Source organism: Protobothrops mucrosquamatus, unplaced genomic scaffold (genome assembly GCF_001527695.2).
Source record: "Protobothrops mucrosquamatus isolate PMUCROS unplaced genomic scaffold, P.Mucros_1.0 scaffold439, whole genome shotgun sequence".
Lineage (NCBI taxonomy): Eukaryota > Metazoa > Chordata > Lepidosauria > Squamata > Viperidae > Protobothrops > Protobothrops mucrosquamatus.
Genome location: NW_015386763.1, coordinates 195,812 through 219,579, shown reverse-complemented (window position 1 = coordinate 219,579; position 23,768 = coordinate 195,812). Strand labels below are relative to the sequence as shown.

Here is a 23,768-nt window from a genome sequence, read left to right as displayed (position 1 = left end):
CTTCAGAAGAGCTCTACTTTAACCAGCTTCTGGAAGGTCCTCAGGATTGTGGCAATACTCACTTTCTCTGGAAAACTTTTCCATAAAATGGGAGCCCCCCCCCCCAATATTTTGTGGGTGGCTATACGAAACTGTCAGCAGTTCTTCCTATGCAGTTTATTGGTCAATTCTGTTTGCCAAGTTATATAAGGCTTTATAGTTTAAAGCCAGCACTTAAAATTGTGCCTAAAAATTTACTGTCTCAGGAGGCTCTGCGAATCTGGATGGAAGGAACAGATTTAAACTAGTAAGATTGAATAGCTGTTAGTTTTGGGTTTTTTTTTCTCTTTTTGATTAGGGTAGCATTTTCCCAGATGGGATCCTCTACACCAGGGGTGTCAAACTTGCAACGTCATGTGACGTGTCGTGACATACCGCAACTTTTTTTCCCATTGCCGGCAATGGGGTGGGCACGGTTTTGACATGACGCATCCGGCCCGTGGGCCGGCAGTTTGACACCCTGGTCTACACCCTGGGCTCCTGCTCAAAGAGCAGGTAGCAATCTTGGCTAGGAAAACCATTGTGCATATCCATCTTGTGTGCCAATGGCACCCATAGATCAGGAACCGTTAATGTTCTCCACTTATGACCAGTCATTTAACAACCACTCAAAGTTATGATGGTTTCAGAATGGTAGTTTATGCCCATAAAGCACTTCCAGCTGTCATAAAATGTCATCCTCCAGTGGTCACATGACTGAATTTTGGGTGTTTGGCAGCTGGCTTGCATTTATGACTGGTTGTAGCAGATGGCAGTAACTGGACTTTTTGTGACTTTGTGACAGCAAAAAACGGATTCGCTTAGCAACTGCCATAAAAACGTTTAAAAAATTCAGGTCTGGTCACATGGCCTCCTCAACTTATGACCACAATAACTTATGAAATTTCAGATCCAAATTGTTGTGACCTGTACTGTTTTTTTCTTGTCTTCCATCTGAATTATTGCAGTGCAGTATATGGCTGCCCTTGAAGCTACAGCTGATCCAGAATGAAGTGGTATCACAGTAGTGACTGGCATGCCTTGATAGATCTTAATATCTCTATTTTGCAAGATAATAGTGTTTCCTATTGAATTTTTGGGTGCAGTTCAAGATGCTGGTTGTCTCTACAAAGCCCTTTATGGACCAGTGCCAAGTTGCAAGATAACATGTCTCCAGTTATTTCTGCCTGTTTTATGAGATTTGACAGGGTGGGTAGGCCCTGTGTCCCTTCTATCAAAGAACATTACCTGATGAAGCCCAGGAAACAGACTTTCTCTATCACTGCATCTACTCTATGCATTAGAACTAGAGGTGACATGATAGCAGTGTTCCAGTATCTAAGGGACTGGTACAAAGAAGAGGGGCTCAGCCTATTTTCCAAAGCACCTGAAGGCAGGACAAGAAGCAATAGATGAAAACTAATCAAGGAGATATCCAACCTATAAATAAGGAGAAATTTCCTGACAATGAGAACAATCAGTAGAATGGCTTGCCTTCAGAAGTTGTAAATGCTCTATTACTGGAGGCTTTTAAGAAGAGATTGGACAACCACTTGTCTGAAATGGAATAGGGTCTCCTGCTTGAGCTAGGGGTTGGACTAAAATACTTCCAAGGTCTCTTCTGTTATTCTCTTATTCTATAGTAGGAATCGCTAATCCCCATTCGGAACTGAGCTGTGGAAGTGGTGGGCAAGCATGTGTGAAACTGCATTTGTGAAAGTGGCACGCGCATGCACACACAAAACCATCCCCCCCCCGCTGCCTCTGCTGGTCCGCCAAGCCGGAAAGGTCAGGGAACGCTGTACTATGGAACTGCATCTCTTCTGAGAGGCAGATTATGGTGACCTTGCTGGTTTTTTGTAAGGTGCTAAGACCTGGTTCTTCCCCTGGCCTGTGCACTAGGATACATAGGTAAGGCTGTCTTCAACAACTAGCTTGTGTAGCCTGTGAAATACCCAAGCATGGTATGTTGTTTTAATTGTTTTTGATTATTTATGATTGTTTGAAATTCATCGTTAGCTCCACAGGGCAGGTGAACAGTCATATAAGTGACATAAATAGTAAATAACTCTACTATAAATGTAGTTAAATTCCAATATCTTGTAACTTTATTTTTTTCCTCAGTTGAGATTGATTAGATTAATTCAGAGGTCATAAAAATGTGTAAGCTTTTACGAACTCAAAAGCTCTTTATTCAGTAAGATGAGATAAAAGTAAATTGAAGGGGGATGAGGGGAGGGGAGAGAATGACTTGTATTGTGAATTCTGCAATAGTAAATCTTAGGATAGAAAGTTAGTAAAAACAAAAATTAACTTAAAATCTGTGGTTGTAAAAAGAGCTATTGGAAGGAAGAAATAAACTGAAATTGAAAACATCAGATCCAGTTCCTTAGAGGAGACACAGGTGCTTTACTAGGTAGAAAATAGAGGTCTTCAGATAGCATACATAGTACTAGAGTTTCCCATCCTAAGGGAGTCCCCTTTGATAGCACCTCTGTTGCTTCAGAGTAGTAAATCTTGTAGCCCGGGGAGCAGGATGTTGACATCTTTGGGCAGATGTTCAACAACCTACTCCAATAGAGACAGCTAGAAGTTGGTACTACTTTCAGCAGCCTCTCTCCTAATGAGTGCTTACATTTACCTGTAGAACATTCTCACAAAATCTGTTCATTTCAGTTCTGAGTAAATTTGCCCTAATATTTATATTTCTAATTTCTTTAGTCCTTTTTCTTTTAAAAACTATAGATGTTTATACAGATAGCTCTCCGTTTATGACGTCACTTATGACCGGAATTGCTATACATTGGTGATAGTTATATGTTATGCTCCAGAAGATGGCGTTAATTGATATCTTAGAGACAAATTTGGAAAAACGTGGTCAATGCTCAGAATGAATGGAATATAGAGAAAAAGATTCTTGTAGTAAATGACATGATTGGTTGGATGGTAAGAAGATAAGAGTGTCTGGAAAAAGTGATAGATCATTCACAAGGATTGGGAATTGTGGCTTGGAAAGTGTTTAGCAAAAGGTCTGTTTCTACTACATAGTTTTAAGAATAAGTCAATTTACTTGTACTTAAGGCAAAAGAATCAGCATAACATCTAACAGCATGCTCCATATAATGTTAATGGTGAAATAATGAGACACTTGGTGAAGGATGCAAGAGGGATGATAGCTCAGGAATTCTGGGAGTTGAAGTCCACGAGTCATAAAAGAGCCAAGGTTTCCTACCCCTGGAATAGACTAAAGAAATGTTATCGAGTGCCACATAAGCATGTGGAGAAACACAAATGGGCAGTTTGGAAAATGATGCTTGGGGGAAGTGTGGAAGAGGAAAAAAATGCATATAAAAATGATGCAAAAAATCAGAACTACAAAGAAATAATGCATAACTATTGCAGAGAATGTCAGCAAAGAGAACGAATATTTATGAATGAAGGCATATCCCAGGACCGACCCAGATTGGATCCTGCAGAACAAATATTGATATTAAAATAGGCGTAGAAAAATGCAGAGCAGTTTGATGGAAATAAAAATTATTTTGGAAATGAAGAAGGCTAAAGAAAGGCTTCAATTAGATAGAATGGAATTTTAAAAAACAGGAAATGATTTGGGGTGAAAATTAAGGAAATCTTGGAAGCATATGTGAAATTCTGGAAAACAAATACAGATAGTCCTCAAGTTATGACCACTTGTTCATCAATCATTCAAAATTATAACAGAGCTGAAAGAAAGATTTATGACTGGTCCATGAAGTTGCAACTGTTACAGCTTCTCCAGGATTGTTTGATTGCATTGTGGTTGTTCGAATACCAAGAAAAGGCAATAAAGGAGCAGGTATTACAAGTTGTTCCTGTAAGTCACTCCAAGCACTTTTTCTTTTGAACTCCACTGTGGAATACAAGATCATGAGAGCAGCCAGAATTGCCCTCTCTAAGTGATGCAGTCACATAATGTTGTGTTATGTAACTGCATCACTTGGCGATGGCAATCTCTGTCCCAGTTGCCATTGTAACCCGAGGACTATTTATAAATGACAGTGAAGTGACCAAGTGAAAAATCTATGAATAGATTGTATAGTGTAAAACAGCACATGCCTAGAAAATAATTTATTGAAGACCGAGGTAATTGTGTTTGATGATGAAAATGGAATATATAATTCTAGGTTTTTTTTGCAAAAATACGTACTAGAATACAGCATAGGGTTTATATAAAGATAAAAATATATATGGAAAATTTAGGATGTATAAATGCTCTCAGAAGGGTAGTAGATAGTATGTGATCTGTAGTGGGTAATGAATTAATGTCAAAAGAAGAATTCAAGCAGTATATGAAGCAGTGCATGGACATGATAGAAGCAAGGATGTTTGCTAGACTAAACTGGTATAAGAGGTACAGGAAAAGTTATTTGGGTAACCTGATTTTAGCTATTTTTTTTTCTTATGCCTTAATTTATTTGGCTGGTTACCTCTTAATCCTTTTTTGTTGTTTACAGAAAGTTCCTTGCTCTGAAAGGGAATGGTTGATGTGTGTGTATTTATGTACACTATATAAACATATAAACAACTTAGTACACATGATTTGTTCTAATTTTGTTACCAGGATACCTGTTAAGCTACAGTTCTGCCTTATACAAATAGATCTCGACTTTCATTCAGTGAACATTCGATAAACAGACTTAAAAATCATGCTCGAAGTTATGGCTGTTGTAGTGCTCCTGCAGTCATGTGATTACAGTTCAGGTGCTTGGCAGCCCCACTGCAACTCCCCTTGCCCAACTATCTCCCCCTATTTATACCCTTTTGGCTGCCTGCCCCTGCCTTGAGGGTAGCAAGCAGCCCCAGAACCGTGTGGCTCTGGGACTGCTTTCTATGCCCTGGGAAGCTCAGTCTGTCCCAGCAAGCACCAGGATTCGTTTGCTCCTCAGAAAGCACCAGATTGGTTCACTCCCCACTTGCCTTCTCTTCCAGTTCACTGCACCAACCTTCTCCTTCATGCCCAGCCACCGTGGCTGAAGCAGAAGTGCCTGGCTCCCTTTGGTGTCTTCCTTTTCAGACCCAGCTTCACTGGGGAATATTCTACATGTGGTCCCTGAGCCTTTCGTTAAGCAATGCTGTTTTCATAAAGTTGTGCTAACTTCCGCACATCTTCGAAAGGATGCTACAGCTTGCTTTGGACAGCTTTGGAAAACTCTGATGATGACCTGTGATTTTCGGTTAACGACTGCAATAGAGAGTGATGGAATTGTGGCTGCTAAGTAAAGCAGTCACATGACGTCTTGCTGTATAACCACATCGCTTAGAGATTGAAATTCCGATCTCAATTGTGGTCATCAGTTGAGGACTGCTTGTCAGGTTTCAGAAAGCACATAAAATGTGTTTGATTAATATATGCTTATATTTGCTAAAATATGTATTGTTTCCTCTTACAGGTTAAGAGAAGTTTCAGAAAAGCTCAACAAGTACAACTTAAATAGGTGAGAAATCTTCACTGTTGCAATTCTGAATTTGTAAATTTGGTATCTTAAAGATCTTCCAACTTATTTTTCTACTCAGCTACCTAATTGGGTGGGCACTGGGGGATGGAGGAGAAGCAGGTGTGCGTACCCAAGTGGCTGTATGTTTGTGTTAAGCTCTTCATTGATTACAACTTGGAAAGCAAAGGTTTGCTTTGATTGGTTTCAGAAGATCTAAAAATGGACTGTCATAATATGATCTGTAGCCACTGTATCTCGCAACCTTTTTCGTTCTGTATATAGATATATAGATATCTGTGATACATTGAATTCCTCTGTAACAAATGAAGACAGATGTTTGTAAAAAAATAAGTATGACTAAATACAAGATGATATAGTGTTATCCCTTTATTTAAAAATAGGTATTTTATTCATCAAGTTGTTCAGCTAAAAGTATTTATTTGAAGTACTATTTCAAATAAACTATATCTACTTTATAGTTTTCTTTGTTTTTTAAAAATATTTTTATTAACATTTTTACAAAAACTTAAAAAATTACAGAAACAAAAAAGTAGAAAAAGATTCTAAAAGAGTAAAAAAAGTGAATAATAAAAAAGCAAGAAAAAGAAAGATATCTAAAGAAACAATCTTCTTTGTGGCAGTTACAATCATAGCAATTAGCAACTCCTCCATCCTATATTGTCTATCATAGTTCCCTTCTTCCAATAAACAAACCTTCTAATCAATAAATCCCAAAATCAGTAGTTTACTTTTATGCATTTTCAGCAAAAAACAAACAAACTTTACAGAGAGTTTCCAGAAGTGTCTGTTTTTTAAATGTAACAATTGAAAATAAATTTTGAGATAGCCATTCATGTCATATCACAAGCTACTTATCTTCTTTCATTTTTTAAAGCAAGAAAAGTGTCTTACTCATGGGATTTTTCTTTTTTTTCTTTTTCAGTCATCCTCCTTTGAATGTATTGGAACAGGCAACAATTAAACAGTGTGTAGTGGGACCAAATCATGCTGCATTTCTTCTTGAGGTAAATTATACACATTAGGCTGCAATTAAAATATTCTGGTTGTGTAGTTAAATTTAGATGTCCTAGGTTAGACCAACTTAATAATTGCTAAAAAATGTTAATAATGCAATTTAAGTATAATGTTTAATGGACACTTTTTTTTCAATTTTAGGATGGTAGAGTCTGCAGAATTGGCTTTTTAGTTCAGCCAGACAGATTAGAATTGGGTAAACCTGATAATAATGATGGGTAAGAGCTACTTTTGTTCTGATTTGTAACAAGTATCAAATATTTTAATCCACTTTGTTTTTAAATGTTACTAATTTGGATTGTTAACAGAATTGAAAATAAACCTAGGAAATGAGAGAATTTTTTAAAAAATATTTTTAAATGTACTTTTTTGATGATGTTTATAGATGCTAAAATTAGTTCTAACTTATTTGCATATAAATAATAAGAAATGAATCATAAATACTAAAAACAATTTAGATATCCTAACCAACATTGACTGCTGAATTGAATAGTCTTAATAGAACTGAATTGACATTATATTTTCATTTACGATGTTACCACTTGCCAGGATATGTTTTCTGGATCCACATTTTTATCTGACTTAATAAAGTTTTTAAAAGGATATAGGAGTATTATATTAATTCAAGTTTGGGTTTAAAAGCAAGGATTTGAAATTTGATTGTATTAATTAACGCATAGTAATTCATTTGAACATATACACAATAGTTTCACCATGAGAGTTAATATTACTTTTGCAATAAAACATTTTCTAATAAAAGAGCTGTATTGGCATGCTTTGCATGCTTTTCCTTTTTCCCTGTTAGATTGCCATATCCTTTAGCTAAGTTTGGAAGATTCCCCAAGGGTGTTGCTTAAGCTGGTGTGTTACCAGACTGAATCCCTGAGAATTTAAACCTGGGATTCCAGGGCTTGTTTTTAACCCATTTGGGATTGTATTGTGACTGATCTACCATCTTTTACTTTCAGTTCAAAGTTGAGCAGTGGCTCAGGGGCAGGAAGGACATCCAGGCCAGGCAGGACTAGTGATTCCCCATGGTTTCTGTCTGGTTCTGAAACTCTGGGCAGACTGGCAGGCAACACCCTTGGGTAAGTTTTGATAGGATTGAGGCTGCAACCTGTTTGTATACTATACTTGGTTATGTGTGAATACGCATAACATCATCTCTATATGTATGAAGATCATTCCAATGCAGAGGTGGTTTAGAATTATTATTTTTAAATGCTATTAAGCAAGATTTTGAAGAAATTTTAAATTTTGAAGAAATATTTAATCTACAGGTAGTCCTTGACTTACATCCATTCCTTTAACCACCGTTCAAAGTTATAACGGCACTGAAAGCAGTGACTTACAATGGGTCCTTAAACTTATGAATGCTGCAGGATCCCCACGGTCACATGATCAAAATTCCGGTGCTTGGCAACCAGCATGTATTTATGGGGATTGCAGAGTCCCAGGGTCATGTGATCACCGTTTGCACCCTCCCCACCAGCTTCTGACAGGCAAAGACAGTGGGAGAAAATGGATTTGTTTAACATCTGTGTTATTTGCTGCAGTAATTCACTTAACAACCGTGCTTTAAAAGTTTATAAAATTGAGCATGATTTATGTAACAACAGAAATTCTGCTCCCAATTATAGTCATAATTCGAGGACCATCTGTGCTTTAATCTTCAGACTAGATAATGCTATTACAGGTAGTTTAGATTTTCTTCTTCAACAGTAATAAGTATTTTAGGTGAATTTATATCCTGCATATTTTTCCATGCAAAACTACTATTAAAAATACACTTAGAAAGCTTTTTAGGAGAAATATTTGAAGATATGTGTTGTTTTGTGTTCTATTTCATTGTTGCTCTTTCTTGTTGAATAAAGCTTGCATGATTTATAAATGATCCATGATAGCATATCTAGTTAGAATTGTAACTAGAATAATTTGAAACACTTATTTTTAACTTCAGTTGTTGTGTTGCTCTAGAGAAGTTCACTCAGTTTTAAAGATAGTGGTTATGAACAGCTGCTAGAATAGATTTATCGTGCATGTGTTCTGCTAGTAAAAACAATTTAAAATGAGTCCTGGCTAACATCAATGTTTTTTTACATTTTACTCATAAACATTTTAAAACAATCACTGTTTTTCTAGAAGGAAAAGAATATTCCTGAGATAATGTGAGATTTCTTAATATCTATGCCTAGAAAGATACTTAATGTGGTAACAGCATAAGCATATGTTATATATAAAGTAATTGTTTTTAAATTATTTCTAGATTGATATTCGGATTGTAAAAATCAGTGTCACCTCTGCATGCGAAAGCTTAAGCATATTGTCCGATAGATAGATGATGATTGTTGTATAGTGTTGCTTTGAACAAATTATAGAACTGGTTGAAACAGAGGATATTCCCCACTAAAGGGAACCCTTGGTGCTCAGAGAAGATATAGGAGATAGAAAAGGAAAAAGAATCTATTCCAGTATTAGATATAGTTCTGCAATCAGAATCATATGCAAAATCTACCTTTCTATTAACTACATTGGGGTGGTTAATAGTTTTGAAAAGTTAATATTTCTAAGTGCATAGCTTCCAATTTAGTAGGCTAGCTTTTAGAATATTGTCACACTATGCTTGGAATAGAAAATGGAACATTCCCGGAATCCCTTGAAAAATATGTATTTATTTTTTTAGATTTCAAGGTCACCCAGCTCTAAAAAGATCTGAGGGGCTTAAAATTTAAAAGGACTACCGGTATTAATACATTTTGTTTCTGGGATGGTATGTTTTGTATAAGCACAGACTGAAGTTTCAGAAGTGTTTCTAATCTTTTGCAAAACTTGCAGAATTAACACTAATTAACCGACAGTATCTTGTGGAACAGTTCAGTTCAGATATATGATAACTTTAAAAATAATTCAGAAACATTGATCCTTTGTTTTTGATTTTTTTTCCAGAAGTCGATGGAGCTCAGGTGTGGGAGGAAGTGGGGGAGGATCATCAGGTAGATCATCAGCTGGAGCTAGAGATTCACGAAGGCAAACACGAGTCATTCGAACTGGACGTGACAGAGGATCTGGTCTACTGGGTAGTCAACCACAACCGGTGATTCCAGCATCTGTTATCCCAGAAGAACTCATTTCACAGGTAAGAATCTCGCTTAGGGTGAATTTTTTAAAATTTCTATAACAAAGAAATTGGTTGTGTCAGTGAATAGTTTTTAAACTTCTTCCATTATTTCTCTCTGTCTCTCTCTGTCTCTCTCTCTGTGTCTTTCTCTAGCTCTTCTCTCTCTCTCTCTCTCTCACACACATACACAAATACTTCAATCTCTTTTGCCTGCCTGCCATTTTCCTTGATATGCAGCATATGCTTATCAGCTGTTCTCCCTCAGTCTGACATCTAATATTACTGGGGTTGTAAGTTCAAGAACTGATATCTAGTATGGATTGAAATCAGTTTAGTTACTTGATGACAGACAACAAAACAGTACATTACATGGAAGTCATTCTGTCTAAATAACTGTGTGTGTGAGGTAAATTAAAACTGTAATAGATAATAATCTAAACTTAGATATCTGAACTTTAACCGTTTTCAAAAGAACATAAAATGCACACATTTGAAAAAAAGATTTTTTTTTTTCAGAACTGGAAAAGGATTGAAAAATAGGTTAGTTGCTGAATATTTTTCAGGGTATGTCTACTAGTTTTACTTGACAATAACAGAATTTATCACTCAGGGTTTTGAAAATATCTTCTTACTGCAGGATTCCCCAAAATCATTGCTATTGTAATCATACACTATTGTCATAGAGAATATATGGCAAATCTTCTAAGACTAAGAGATTTATCTCCAGGATTCAGAATGGGGCAAGCATTCACGTGTTTCCCAACTACTTTTACCTCTGAGTCGGATGAGTATTTTTTAAATTTATGTTATTAATCATTATATATCCAGTATCTCACTATATAAGTGACCCTGGGCTATTTACAGTAAAAGAGACCATAAAAACCATATATAAATATACCAAGTTTAAAAGATGGAGAGAGCATCCTTAAGGTCACAGCAATCCTATGTGTGCATACCACTTTTGGATCCACATTTCAGTTGGCAGAATCTGGACTTAACCTTCTTCTGGAAAGTCAATAGAGTGGGGGGGGCAGCCTCACTTCTGATGATAAGATGTTTCATAGGGCAGGGACATGGCAGAGAAGGCTCCCCTCCAGTCAGGAAAGGCATGCTGCAGATCCTGCCAGTCGAAATTCTGATCCAATGGGGTCAGTAACATGTCCTTCTTGATGAACCAGATAGGATTAGATGATTACTCAGGTATGAAAAAGAGACATGGTTTATGGTAGGTAACACAACAGTTTTGAGCTAACTTTCAACATTTGATAAAGTTAATTGGTGCAAAAGAATAAATATTTTCTTAAAATGTTGGTGTATTCCTGCTGTTGGAGGTGATGTAGAAGTAATCTAACAATGTTGCCTTATATTTTATTTCTTTTTAATGCTACTTTATGTAGAGTGTGTAGTTCTATATCTGCTCCCATTCTCTGACCACTTTGTCTCTTTGTTTGCTGTATGCTTACAAGTTAATGATTTCTAGTTTTGATATGTAGATTTCATCCTATTGTCTTTTAGTGTCTAAACTATTTTCTCATACTGTTACTCTGATGCCTTTACTAAAATAAAAATTATTTATTTGTTCCTCTAATATTGGGTTTATACTAGCACCATGCATTCCAAACTTGCTTGTTGGTAACTCAAATAAAACTGAAATTTAAGTATGAGATTAAAAAAAAATACTGCAGCATTCCCTAGAACTAGACTAAGGAAGAGTGATTTTTTTGTTCTGATGACTTGTCTAGATTCTATATGAAAAGAAGTAGGGGAATCTTCTCATCTGAATATTCTCCATCTCCATTCTGCTAGCAGCATAACTACATGGCTGGGTAGAACTCATTCATTTGGAGAATAACCACAACCAGACATGTTGGAATTTTAAATAGAGGGGTCGGGGACGGGTGGAACTCTCAGGAAGGGATCTGGCAGATTTAAGTTCCTCTTTGTCACAGTTCACTTGTATTTACTGTTGCACAATTTTAATTGCACTAAGAACTTCTATTTACTTTTTAACCTATTTGTAGTAATCAGTTTAATTTCTCAGGAATGTTTTATTTTTGTAAGTCAGAATTGTCTTGAGAATCATTATTCAGCTTAATGTGTGCATGCCTTCTGTTTTGCATAGGCACAAGTTGTTTTACAAGGAAAATCTAGAAGTGTAATTATCAGAGAACTTCAACGGACAAATCTTGATGTTAATCTTGCGGTGAACAACTTGTTGAGTCGTGATGATGAGGATGGTGATGATGGTGATGATACAGCAAGTGAATCCTATCTTCCTGGAGGTTTGTGTGGGAAATGTTTTCTTATTCCTTTTAAAAAAATCATTTTAAGCTCTTATAAAGTTCAGTAGGTATTCATTCTGCAATATTTATAAATAATTAACATTCTCTTCTAAAAAAGTATTGGTGTTTTGGAAGAAAGAAAAAAAGAATAGGTAAGGCAAAATCAGGTCAGGTTTTTACTATTGGAGTGAATATGTAAAATATGAGGGTTGAAACCTTAGGAATCCTGTAGTCCAACATACTGCCTAGTGCAGGAAGAAGCCACACTGAATCATGAAACGTAAGGGACTCTGGAAGTCATCTGTATTATTGTTCAATTTTCTGATTTGAAGTTCTGTATTATAAGAATGTACATATTTTGGGCATCTTAATTGATCCACTTATAGTATCCGTTGAAAGGTTTCTGTTAAACAATTCATACTTCAAACAAGTTTCTGATTTTTAAAAATAAAAGTCAAGAGAGAGCCTGAGTAACTTGGTTCAAAAACATGTAACTATTGCATAGAATAATGTTTGGGAGTCAGGCAGCATTGAGATGTAGTAATTAAACCCACAATTAGTGTTTTTTTGTGCCACAGATTATGTATGACTTAGAAATGAATACTTTAACAAGGCACACTGCATGCAAAAATAGATCTTTATGTCCTGTTTATTTCTTCACAATTACTTTCTAAAGCAGACCTCTATTAAAATAGAAATTGTTGAAGAAAAAAGATTATACTAAAAGAAGAAGCTAGAAGGCACTTTTATATTATTTTTGATAACCATAGAATTAGCTTAATGTTAATATTTTTAGAATAAATCTATTGCAGTTTAAATATTGTGTTTTTGGAAATGAATGGAATAATAATGGGGAAGAAGTTAATGTGATTATGATTAGACAAAGGCTTATTTTCTGTGGTGAAATATTTAGTCATATGAGACTTGCTTCCAGATTCCCATTGATTAAATAAAATAAAAAATGCACATCTAAATATATGAATTGCCATGTGAGGTTTAGAATGTTACTATTCTACTACTGATTCTATTAAGTAGTGGTTTTCCAGTTGATTAATATATTACCTTTGATCAATCATTATGCAGGTAGTCCTTAACTTACAACTATTTACTTAGTGACCATTCAAAGTTACAACAGTACTGAAAAAAAGTAACTTATGACTGTTTTTCACACTTACAACTCTTGCACCATACCCATGATCACGTGATCAAAATTCAGATGCTTGGCAACTGACTCATATTTATGATGGTTGCTGTGTCCTGGGGTCATGATCATGTTTTGCATCCGTCTGACAAGCAAAGTCAGTGGGGAAGCCAGATTCACTTAACAACCGTGTTACTAATTTAAGAACTGCAGTGATTGACTTAACAACTGTGTCAAGAAATGTTGTAAAATGGAATAAAATTCACTTAACAACTGTCTTGCTTAGCAACAGAAATTTTGGGCTCAATTTGTGGTCATAAGTCAAGGACTACCTGTCATTCATTTCTTATGTTTCCAACTTTATGTTTGTTGAAATTCCTCTTTTCTTAGTTTATTAACATCATAATAAGGAATTTAGCTTCCAGATTTATTTATTTATCACTCCAGGTAGCATATAGGATTAAAAAAATCAACAATATAAGACCCCGAGAACCCTCCTCTTATTGGTGCTGCTAATAATCTGTATTTAAGACTAGTTAATTTGATTTTGTGGTGTCTTGCAGTTCAGCAAGTTGAATGGTAGAACAGATCTTAATAAGTCAATTTATTGTTTCCCATGCTAGAGATACATAATTTAATGCCTTGGTTGCACAATGTTGTATAGTGCTGGTTTTAAAAAGGAAGTATTAAAAAGCACTTCATAGTTTAATATGCTCACATTGGCAGTGGTGTTTTTCTTTTTCAGTCTATTGTTCATTTTAATAAAAAAAAATCAAAATGATTTTTACAATGTCACCTCACATATTCTTCTAAGCTGTGGACTTCAAATCCCATAATTTCTGAGCCACTCATGCTTGCTCGGGAATTGTGGGAGTTGAAGTCCACAGGTAAAAGGGCTGTAGTTGTTCACTCCTGTTCTAAACTATAAGTGTGTAAAATTAGAAGATTGGAATAAAAATCTTTATACAAATAAATATAGCTGCCATAATGATAAACACATCCTTGAGTACATGCAGATAACATCTGGAAAGATGTGGGGAAAGAAATATCTGTGTCTCGTTATTCAGTGATAGCATGACATGTCAACACTGCATTCTGATTTGGGAGAAGCCAGAGAATGAAGCTATTAACAAACTAATGTCAGCCCATATTTTCTTTCTATAATTTCTTCTTTGTAGATGAAAACGTATATATTTACATATCTCACTAAACCTGGCTAAGCAAGTCACAGACAATTTGTTGGAGATGCTCATAGATGTATCTGCGGCTAAGTCAGCCTAAATGACAAGATGCTGTCAGTGAAAATAATGATGATTAAATTTATACCCTACCTTTCTGCTTAATATATGATACCTTATAGTAGTAAAACAAAATATGAAATTTAAAATGGAGCATTACAATCAGTATAATGAGAATGAGAAATTAAAATAACTTTTGTAGTTTAAAAACTTTCCTGCTATAAGAATTGCCAAAGCTGTGTCAATCTCGGAAAATATTTGTGTGAAAAAAAATCTATAAAGCTATATGAAATAAATTGCTCTTGTAAAAGCAAATGTTAAAAGCCCTGCTGGTTGACTGCTAAGGTTTTCCTGGTTCTTAAAGCATTTCCACAATTCTGCTTTATGGTTATGCCAAGTTGTAATTTTGTTTGGCTTATACAAAACGTTTGAATTCTGATTGCAGTATTCAGTAGCAAATGTGTATAGCATTTGTATAGGCAGAGTAGTAATTTAAGAAAAAACTTTGGAGTAGCTATTTTATTATCATTTAAAAATGCTTTTAAATTGTAAAGCAGTAGTTATTTCACTGTTGAATGCTTGTGTTTGACCCCCTCTCATGGGTCAAATTTATAATCTATCATTTGTCTTATATAGTATTATAATTCTGTTCCTGCTGAATTGACCAATTTTCCAGAACATTTTATATTTACAGCCAATATTACAGTATAGCTCTATTTGGTTCCAATATGGCTTTCAAAATCATATCACTTTAACAACAATGGAGAGGTATTAATATGATTTTCATTTGAATAGTATATGTTAAATGATGCATAAGGCAGGGGTAATAGACTTATTTTACAGTACTTTTTTCTTTAGTTTTCACTAAGTAGAATTCAGAAGAGATACCTCTCAGATAGGTCACTAGGAAAGATTCATTTTCAGTTTGTTTTATTAGATTTAGAATAGCTCCTAGTTACAGATCTGGAAGAGAAAATTACTTGTCTCAGTTCCTTTGTCAGTGACTCTCTCCTTCAATCTAAATGTAATAAAAACAACCCTTTCTGAAATTCTAAAAACACAGGGGTAGCTGAGCAGCTATGCTATCATACAGTTCTGTACATTTTAATTTTTTTTGAATGGTAATGCCATATATAAAGGTATAATGAATTCATTTTGGAAGAAGAAAAATGGAGGGCAACAGTTATCCAGAGAATTCCAAGTAAAAGTATGAACTCATTCTAAGTTAGTTTATTGTATATTTCCTTCTTAACAGTGTCTTGAATTTCTGAGCATGGACAGAATTTGTTGTAAAAAGAGAAATCTTGGTCTCATTTTGATGTTGAAAGGAAGACTAATAATGTCTTACATTTTCATAGTGGTTGAGATCAGGGAAAACTAACCTTTTAGAGATTATTGTTGTTTTGTCCAATAGGACAATATTTTCATTTTTTGAGTTGTGAGAAAATGAGAAAATTTAACAAAATTAATTAAGAATTTTTTAAAAATAAATAAAGAAATCAGAACACATCATCTCCTTCAGCAAGAACCTAGATAAGCAGGGATTAACATCAGACGAACAAGCAGAAAGCAATACCCTGGTCAAGGAATTGCCAAAGAGAAAACCATACCTCTACCAACATTGCTAGGAGAAATAACAACAACAATAATAATACAGCTGAAAAGGACCTTGGAGGTCTTCTAGTCCAGAGGTCCCCAACCTTTTGGGCATCAGGGACCGATTATGTGGAGAGAGGTTTTTCCATGGACCAGAGGGGATGTGGTTTTGTGTGCTGCCTGCATCCCGCAGATGGGATTTTGCTTGTTTGTGCAGCCCGGTTGCTAACATGCTGCGGCCTGGTACCGGTTCACGGACCGGGGATTGAGGACCCCTGTTCTAGTCTAATCCCATGCTCAGGCAGAAAACCCTATACCATTTCAGACAAATGGTTGTCTAGTCTCTTCTTAAAAACATTCCAGTGTTGGAGCATTCACAACTTCTGGAGGCAGCTTGTTCCACTGATTAATTGTTCTAACTGTCAAGAAATTTCTCCTTAGTTCTAGGTTGTTTCTCTCCTTGATTGATTTCCATCCATTGCTTCTTGTCCTGCCTTCAGGTGCTTTGGAGAATAGCTTGACTCCCGCTTCTTTGTGGCAACCTCTGAGATATCAGAACACTGCTATCATGTCACCCCTAGTCCTTCTCTTCATTAAATTAGACATACCCAATTCCAGCAACCGTTCCTTATATGTTTTAGCCTCCAGTCCTCTGATCATCTTTGTTGCTCTTCTCTATACTCTTTCTAGAGAGTCTCAACATCTTATATACTGTATATAAATAGTAGGGAGCAATCCCCATACTCACTAGCACTGATGATGTTGCCTAGTCAGGTAATGAAATTTCTACAAATAACCAAGCTCAGAGAACACCAAGGATTCCACAGCTACATATTTCTCTTCTATTGAAATGAGAAAGTGATCCGGCAGCTGAAACTCCATTCTTAACAATCTTATATTTGAATGGTAGATCTATATTTATTATGTGAAAAAGCTTAAACTTTGGATGAATGTAAAGAAAGAATACAGTATATGTCTTATTCAGGTTCTTGGCGAGGATCTAGTTTGCCAGCTGTTCAAGGGAACTGTATAAGAATACATACTTTTTAAAATTGTATAAGACTATAGGATTATAATTAGTTCTCAACATAAATTTGTACAACATTTTTATAGAGTGGAATGTCTTGCCCAGATATGTAAGATTACAAAGGAAAGCAGTAAAAGGTTGAGTTTATTTGTTAAATTTTAATAAACATATTTAGATTACAGCGAATTAATATACATTATATGAATGATATGGTTTTTGATTAAAGTGAATAATATGAATTCCATTTGCTTATTTAAAAAACTTATATGCTACCAATTTCTTAACAGCTCTGGGCACGAACACACAGTAAATACACACATTGCAACAATATTAAAAACATTGATATAGAGAGATGTCTAATTACATTTTAAAAATCGCCCTAAAATGTAATAATGTGACGGAATACCTAACAAATAAAGGAGGCAGCAAGACGGTTAAGGGAGGAAACAAGGCCATTAGAGAAAAGTTTATTGAATTTAGGGGAATGGGGAAGTATGAGAAAGAGACTGTTAGTAACTGTGCCTTAATTACACTATGTATAAATTGTGTGAGAGAATCACTTGGTTTAGTTTTCAAATTTCTTTTATATTAGCCTACTAGCATTACATTTCTTCCAGAAATCCACATGGAACTTGTTTCCCGAACTTATCAGTCTTATGGAGCATGACATGACCAAAGAATGCACACATGGCCCTGGGGAAATAGGGATTCTAAACTATGTACCCCAAAGCAATTAGTAAATAGTAAAGCAGTTTCAGTGTAATGTGGAATCATAAATAGGTAACCTTTAGCATGTTTGGTTCTATATTCCAAGCTAGCTAAAATTTTTGCAGCACCCCAAGAATTCTAGAGTGTACTATTATCTTGCTTTAAGCTTATCATCCCGCAAATAACCAAATCTAGGTTTGCTTCTTCAAGATTTATCAGCTGAAATTAATGAAAAACCTAATTGCCACAATTGTTACATGGCTGTCCAGCATCAGTGCTGGATTTAAAAGCACCCTACAGAATCAATGTTACACTGTCTTGTTTCCCACCTTATTCTGTAGTACTATATCCAGCCTGGAGACCCACGACAGCTCTGAAGATATTTAGTACTGAGTTCATAAGAAAGGAGAATTATACATTATAATTATAACTTATAAATATTATTAACAATATTGAGAGCAGGCAACTTGTTGTCATTTTGTGGGTTGCCTTTCGGTATGCATGTAAAAGTAAAAGCTCCAACTCACATTTGATTCCTGGTGACTGCGTGGAAATGACCATATAAATTGTCTTGGCAACAATGCAGAGTGGTTTGTTATTGCTGCCTGCTAGGATTTTTCTGCCCCAACTTCTTAGTCTAGCTTATACTTCGGATATTTCCTGAATGCTCACTCATTCAGCAAATTAAATGTGATCCTGCTTAGCAGTTAAGATGATAGTTACTGTAATATTTTGCTTTGTAGTTTCAAAATGGATAAATCAGACTCTGAGCATGAATGTATATGAAAACTAATAGCTGTGAAATACAATGCTCTTAAGTTGATTCACTGAGCATTTTAAATAGTTACTTGAAAGCAAGAACCAATGCTTCTTTAGAGGGTCAGTCTGAAGGGGGATTGATTATTATTCAGTACTCAGGTTTTCTCAGACCAGAAGCTTAAATTAGGAAGAAAGGAACTAAGGTGCTGGAAATTATCCCATTTTTTTTTCATTTAGTTTATATGTGGGAAAAAATTTGAATCAAATGCTAATGGTTGGAGCTTCTTTTGTGAAACTTCACACACCTCTAACCTGTTTTTAAAAAGTAATTGATTCTTTCATTAATAAGATGTGGAAAAGTAGCTAAGATGCATTTAAAAGCAAATCTTCCCACTTTTAGTTGTTAATTGTAGTTTGTAATTCAGAAACGTAATACATTTCTTATAGGATACCATAGGTGGAGAAGTGGAAAGTTATTGAGGTACTGCTCCATTGTGGTGTAATTCTTGGATGGACGCTGAAAGGATTGCATAAACCAGGGTTTTCTTAAAATAGAGCAATAGGACATGGATTCTGGGAAGAAATAACAGTAATGATGGACATGGGAAAATAGGGGATATAAATATTTATATTGTATATTGATCTGTAAAAATCAAGGTCAGGTTATTTGAATTGAATTATGATCTCACTGGGATTATTTGTAGCAGGAGTCAGTACTTGATAGCTAAGGATTCAGTTATGTTAGAAAAGAAATGGGAAATAAAAGAATTGTACATGACATCATAGTGAGGTCATGGAATTAAAGCGACAGGTGAGTAAGGATTAAATAGTGTCTGTTGTAGCTGGATTACATGCGGCACGTTGTTGGTTAGGAGTCTATTAAAATGCAAGGTGTTGAATTTATAAAGCTTGAGATTTACTGGATAAACTTAACTGCGTCTGCTGACAGTTTAGGCAGCATTTCTTATTCTGCTGGAAATTAAATTTAATAGAAAGTGATAGAAAAAAAGCCATTACTAGGAGAGCATTTGTTTGTTCTATCAACAGCTGAGATTTTATGCCAAGATTGTGATTCAAAAGTGAGGCACTCTCCTGCCCTATCAACAGTTCAGTTAATTTGATACCATAAATGTAGTCTCATAAAATATTTTCTTCAGGAGATATGTGTATGTTTTTTTTGCATAGTTATCTATAGACCCCATTAAAATGACATTTTTCAGTTTAGGTAACAATTGTTTTAGTTTCAGATAAAATTAGAGGTTCTTTCTTTCTTTTTTCTTTTCTTTTGAAGGAAGCATTTTCACATGCTGTTTTGTGGAACAATTTAGTTTCTTTTTATATTGCTTAACTGTTCATAGCTTTGTCTAACATTTGAGTTCTTAGGATGAGATTAGACTTAATGGCTTGAAGCAGCAAGCAGGCAGTTGATATACAGTAGATAACATTGGATTAGCATTCTAGGATATTTTGCTTGATTGAAATGTGAGCAGTAGGCAAAATATTTATATGTTAGGGAATTGGAAGAAAAGTTCAGTTTTGTTAGTGGATTTGTGTTGTTTGGTGATGGTCTTTCTAGATTATTTTCAAGTAGCTGATAATTTACCTCAGATCCTTGTCTCCTCTTATAGAGGATCTTATGTCTCTTCTGGATGCTGACATACATTCTGCTCACCCAAGTGTCATTATTGATGCTGATGCTATGTTTTCAGAAGATATTAGTTACTTTGGTTATCCATCCTTTCGGCGCTCATCACTTTCCAGGCTAAGCTCGTCCCGAGGTAATTTTGCACCTTTTTTTCTTTGTAAATAAGTAGTATTGCTGTGCAGTACTAGATATAGCACATGCTGCTGATTTCTGTCTTAGATTTGTGTGTGCAATTTCTATTCTAAATATAGACAATTAAAAACTTTCTGCTAAGTTGTAACATTTCAAAAAATATTCTAGTAAGTTACAAAATAATTACTAGTAGTATGTTTGAAATGTCTTGACAGCTGAAATGTGCATGAGGCTTTTAAAATTGTCTGCCCGAAGCCAGTATTTTTTAAAAAAGATTTATGGAAGATTGACCTAAAAACTTATTCTCTTCTGAAAGATCCCAGAAGATAGCTTGTTTACTTTAGAATAAGTTAAAATTGGTTGGTACATAGGGAATTTTCTGCCTTCTCTGAAATGGAGGCATAATTTTATAGCAAGTGTAGAAATCCTACCTGTGTTCAGATAGGTAGCAGTGAAAGTTCCTTCACAGCTCATTATGTATCACTCAGATAGTTAATAATTCCTTTGCAAAATATGTCAGTGACATTTTAAAATATATTTAATCAGCTTTAAGCCTAGTCATTATTTATTTTTTTGCATTTAGATTTAGAAATAGCAGCTAAAGAATATTTTGTATAAAAACAAATTATAAGTAAGATTTGAAAATGTATGAAATGCAACACTGGATCTGGAATTTTCTTCAAAAAACAAACAAAAAACAAACTAGTACTTTGTCCAGAGCATTTTATCAGTTGTTAATCCAACTACTGCTACAAATTCTTCTTGAATTTCACTCTACTGATTTAATATTTCTCTTAGTATTCAGATGCAGAATTCACTATTCTTAGTGCAGTATGTAAGTTAGTTAAAAGATTTTATTATACTTGCTGTACATTGTGAATATAAAGTGATTTTCCAAATTATCAAATATGGCTTCATTGTGCTATTTATGAAGCTTCTAGACATCTTGAAGTCTGTTTACTTTGTTTTGGATTAATTCCCATGAAATCTAGCCGGTAGGGCTAATAGTAAAAAATTATGAAAATCACAATTGAAGGGGAATGGGTTGCTTACTCATGCTAGTGAAGATTAAAACCAAAGGCCTTATCTATCTATATGAAACTATGCATAGGTCTTGAGGACAAGCTTAGAATTATATACATGCCACTACCTCTTTTTAATGTACATACTCCTAACCCTCCTCATTATAGTCTCATTAGAAGTCAACTAAACTATGAGGTCTGAATAAGAGGAAAAATAAAAAGTTGACAAAACATTGGTTTTAGAGGAGTTATCAGAAAGCTAGATGGATATTCATTTTTAAACTAATTGTTGAAGGAAGTGGAGAGTAAGATGACAGTGACAGAAGACTAAGTAAAGAAAGCAAAAGAAAGCATGCTTGTTTTGATTAAGAATGTTATTAAATAAAGAATAATAATAATAATAAATGCATTATTCATCCTCTGATTTTTCTTAAATCCCTTCCCTTTTCCTTTCTAAGGTTATTTCTATGTTAAGATGAAAAATCCTATTTTTCCATATATATATATTGTCTTGGATATTTAGTTTGATTACCTGACTTAACATTTTAATTGTATGAGAGAACTGGCGTACTGGCTTTAGACAATTTGTAGGCCAATTGAAGGGAAAGCATTTTGGTAAGGAACATTTTCCTTAAAAAAATCTTTCTAGAACTTTTCTGACTTAAAATTTTTCTTTTAATCAACTTTACTCTTAAAAATAAATTACATCAAGTGCTAGATACTTTGTTTGAGGGGTTGGAGTAGCAAATTTACAACACTGTAAGATTGTGTGTTAACCTTTTCAAGGGGTGGTGGGGGAACTGCTGAGACTCTCTAATAAACACTCCTTTTTTTGCTAGATAAAAAGTCTCTTCAAATCCTTGTTAATTGAAACTAGGTTTTGTTTTGTTTATACCGTTTGATACATCACCCATAATATACTCTTTGCATATGGTACTACAAATTTTTAAATCTTGTTCTATATATCCAATGATACAATTTTAAAAAATGAATTCATTTTAAGTAGCTTGAAGCTTCCTGGGTCTGAGTATAATTCTTATATTTTAAATGATTTTGGCAATAATAGTACATATGCTTGAAAGGGTTAATATTTTGAGTGCTGCATGCCATTTTGATGTTTATATTTTATAATAGTTTGTAATTGCTGTTAGTTGCATCCTGAAGGGTCTTTACTAGAGAGTGGCTTACTTTTATCCCACTGGTGTGACCCAATTGCATACCAGTTCTCCTTCTTCCCTTAGAGAGAGACTCTGAGCTGTTGCGTGAACGTGAGTCCGTTTTACGTTTGCGTGAACGAAGGTGGCTTGATGGAGCCTCATTTGATAATGAAAGAGGCTCTACAAGCAAAGAAGGAGAGCCAAACATTGACAAGAAGAATACACCTGTCCAAAGCCCTGTCTCATTAGGAGAAGATTTGCAGTGGTGGCCAGATAAGGTACTGATTTAAAAAAAAAAAATGTATAAGATGTGTTAACTATATATTTACATTTCTTCTCTTTCCAACAGTCTGAAAATACACTGTGTTATATGTATGTGGTTGGTATTGCTTAATCTTAAATTTATGGTCTAGACATACAGTACATACAGTACATACATACATAGTTTAAATAATCCTTGACCTTAATAATAGGACAATTTACATACAGGTAGTCCTCAACTTATGATTAATTGTTTAACAGCTGTTTAAAGTTCCAGCTGCCATGCACAGGTGCTTTATAGCCTATAAAGTACTTCCAACCATCGTAAAACATCCCCCTAGTAAGGTGATCCAGATCTACTGCTTTGCAACCTGTTTGTGCTCATAGCCAGTTGCCAAGCACCCATGATCACGTATGTAAACACATTTACAATCTTCTCTGTCACTTTCCCTAAAAAATCAGTGGAGAAACTGGCAGGCAATGGGGAAAAAGTCCCGATATGTCACACAACGTCACTTGATGTTGCGAGTTTGACATGCCTGCTTTAGATTATAAAGCTGTGGTGGTGCAGTGGTTAGAATGCAGTATTGCAGGCTAATTCTGCTGACTGCCAATTGCCAGCATTGTGGCAGTTCAAATCACACTGACTCAAGGTTGACTCAACCTTCCATCCTTCCCAGTTAAAATGAGGACCCAGATTGTTGGGGGTAATATGCTGACTCTGTAAATTGCTTAGGGCTTTAAGGCACTGTGAAGTGGTATATAAGTCTAAGTGCTACTGCTATAAGTGCTACTACATTTTTTTTGATGGTGCAGATGTTAGTGTAATTAATGTTCATGATAAGAAATGCTGGCTTCTTTAGCCATTAAAATGAAAATAAGATAGGTTGATCTGAAGTATCAAAGGAAGGTAGTGATTCAGTTGTAGGTATTTTGAATTAATAAGTTAAAATACAAATAAGCCAGGGCTTCTGCATCAGTCCCTTTTTTCCTTTTCAATTTGCTAAAAGTTACATTAATTTTTTTTAATTAAACACATTTGTTCAAAACCCAGAACCTATAGTTTGGAAGAAGCCAGGACCAGAAATCACAACTTGAAATGTCTATAATATCTGGGTTGCTTTGAATCCAGAAATAATAGATTCCTGGTTT

General features: G+C 34.9%; 1 protein-coding gene across 1 annotated transcript in view; it reads left to right on the top strand.

Moving 5' to 3' along the window:
- Positions 1 to 23,768, top strand: part of UBR5 (ubiquitin protein ligase E3 component n-recognin 5) — an 80,001-nt gene that overhangs the window by 5,727 nt on the left and 50,506 nt on the right. The window contains exons 2-9 of the mRNA XM_015816367.1: positions 5,451 to 5,495; positions 6,439 to 6,520; positions 6,672 to 6,748; positions 7,499 to 7,618; positions 9,477 to 9,666; positions 11,771 to 11,930; positions 20,028 to 20,177; positions 22,440 to 22,633. Coding sequence (XP_015671853.1) covers positions 5,451 to 5,495; positions 6,439 to 6,520; positions 6,672 to 6,748; positions 7,499 to 7,618; positions 9,477 to 9,666; positions 11,771 to 11,930; positions 20,028 to 20,177; positions 22,440 to 22,633 — 1,018 coding nt within the window. The remainder of the gene's footprint in view (positions 1 to 5,450; positions 5,496 to 6,438; positions 6,521 to 6,671; positions 6,749 to 7,498; positions 7,619 to 9,476; positions 9,667 to 11,770; positions 11,931 to 20,027; positions 20,178 to 22,439; positions 22,634 to 23,768) is intronic.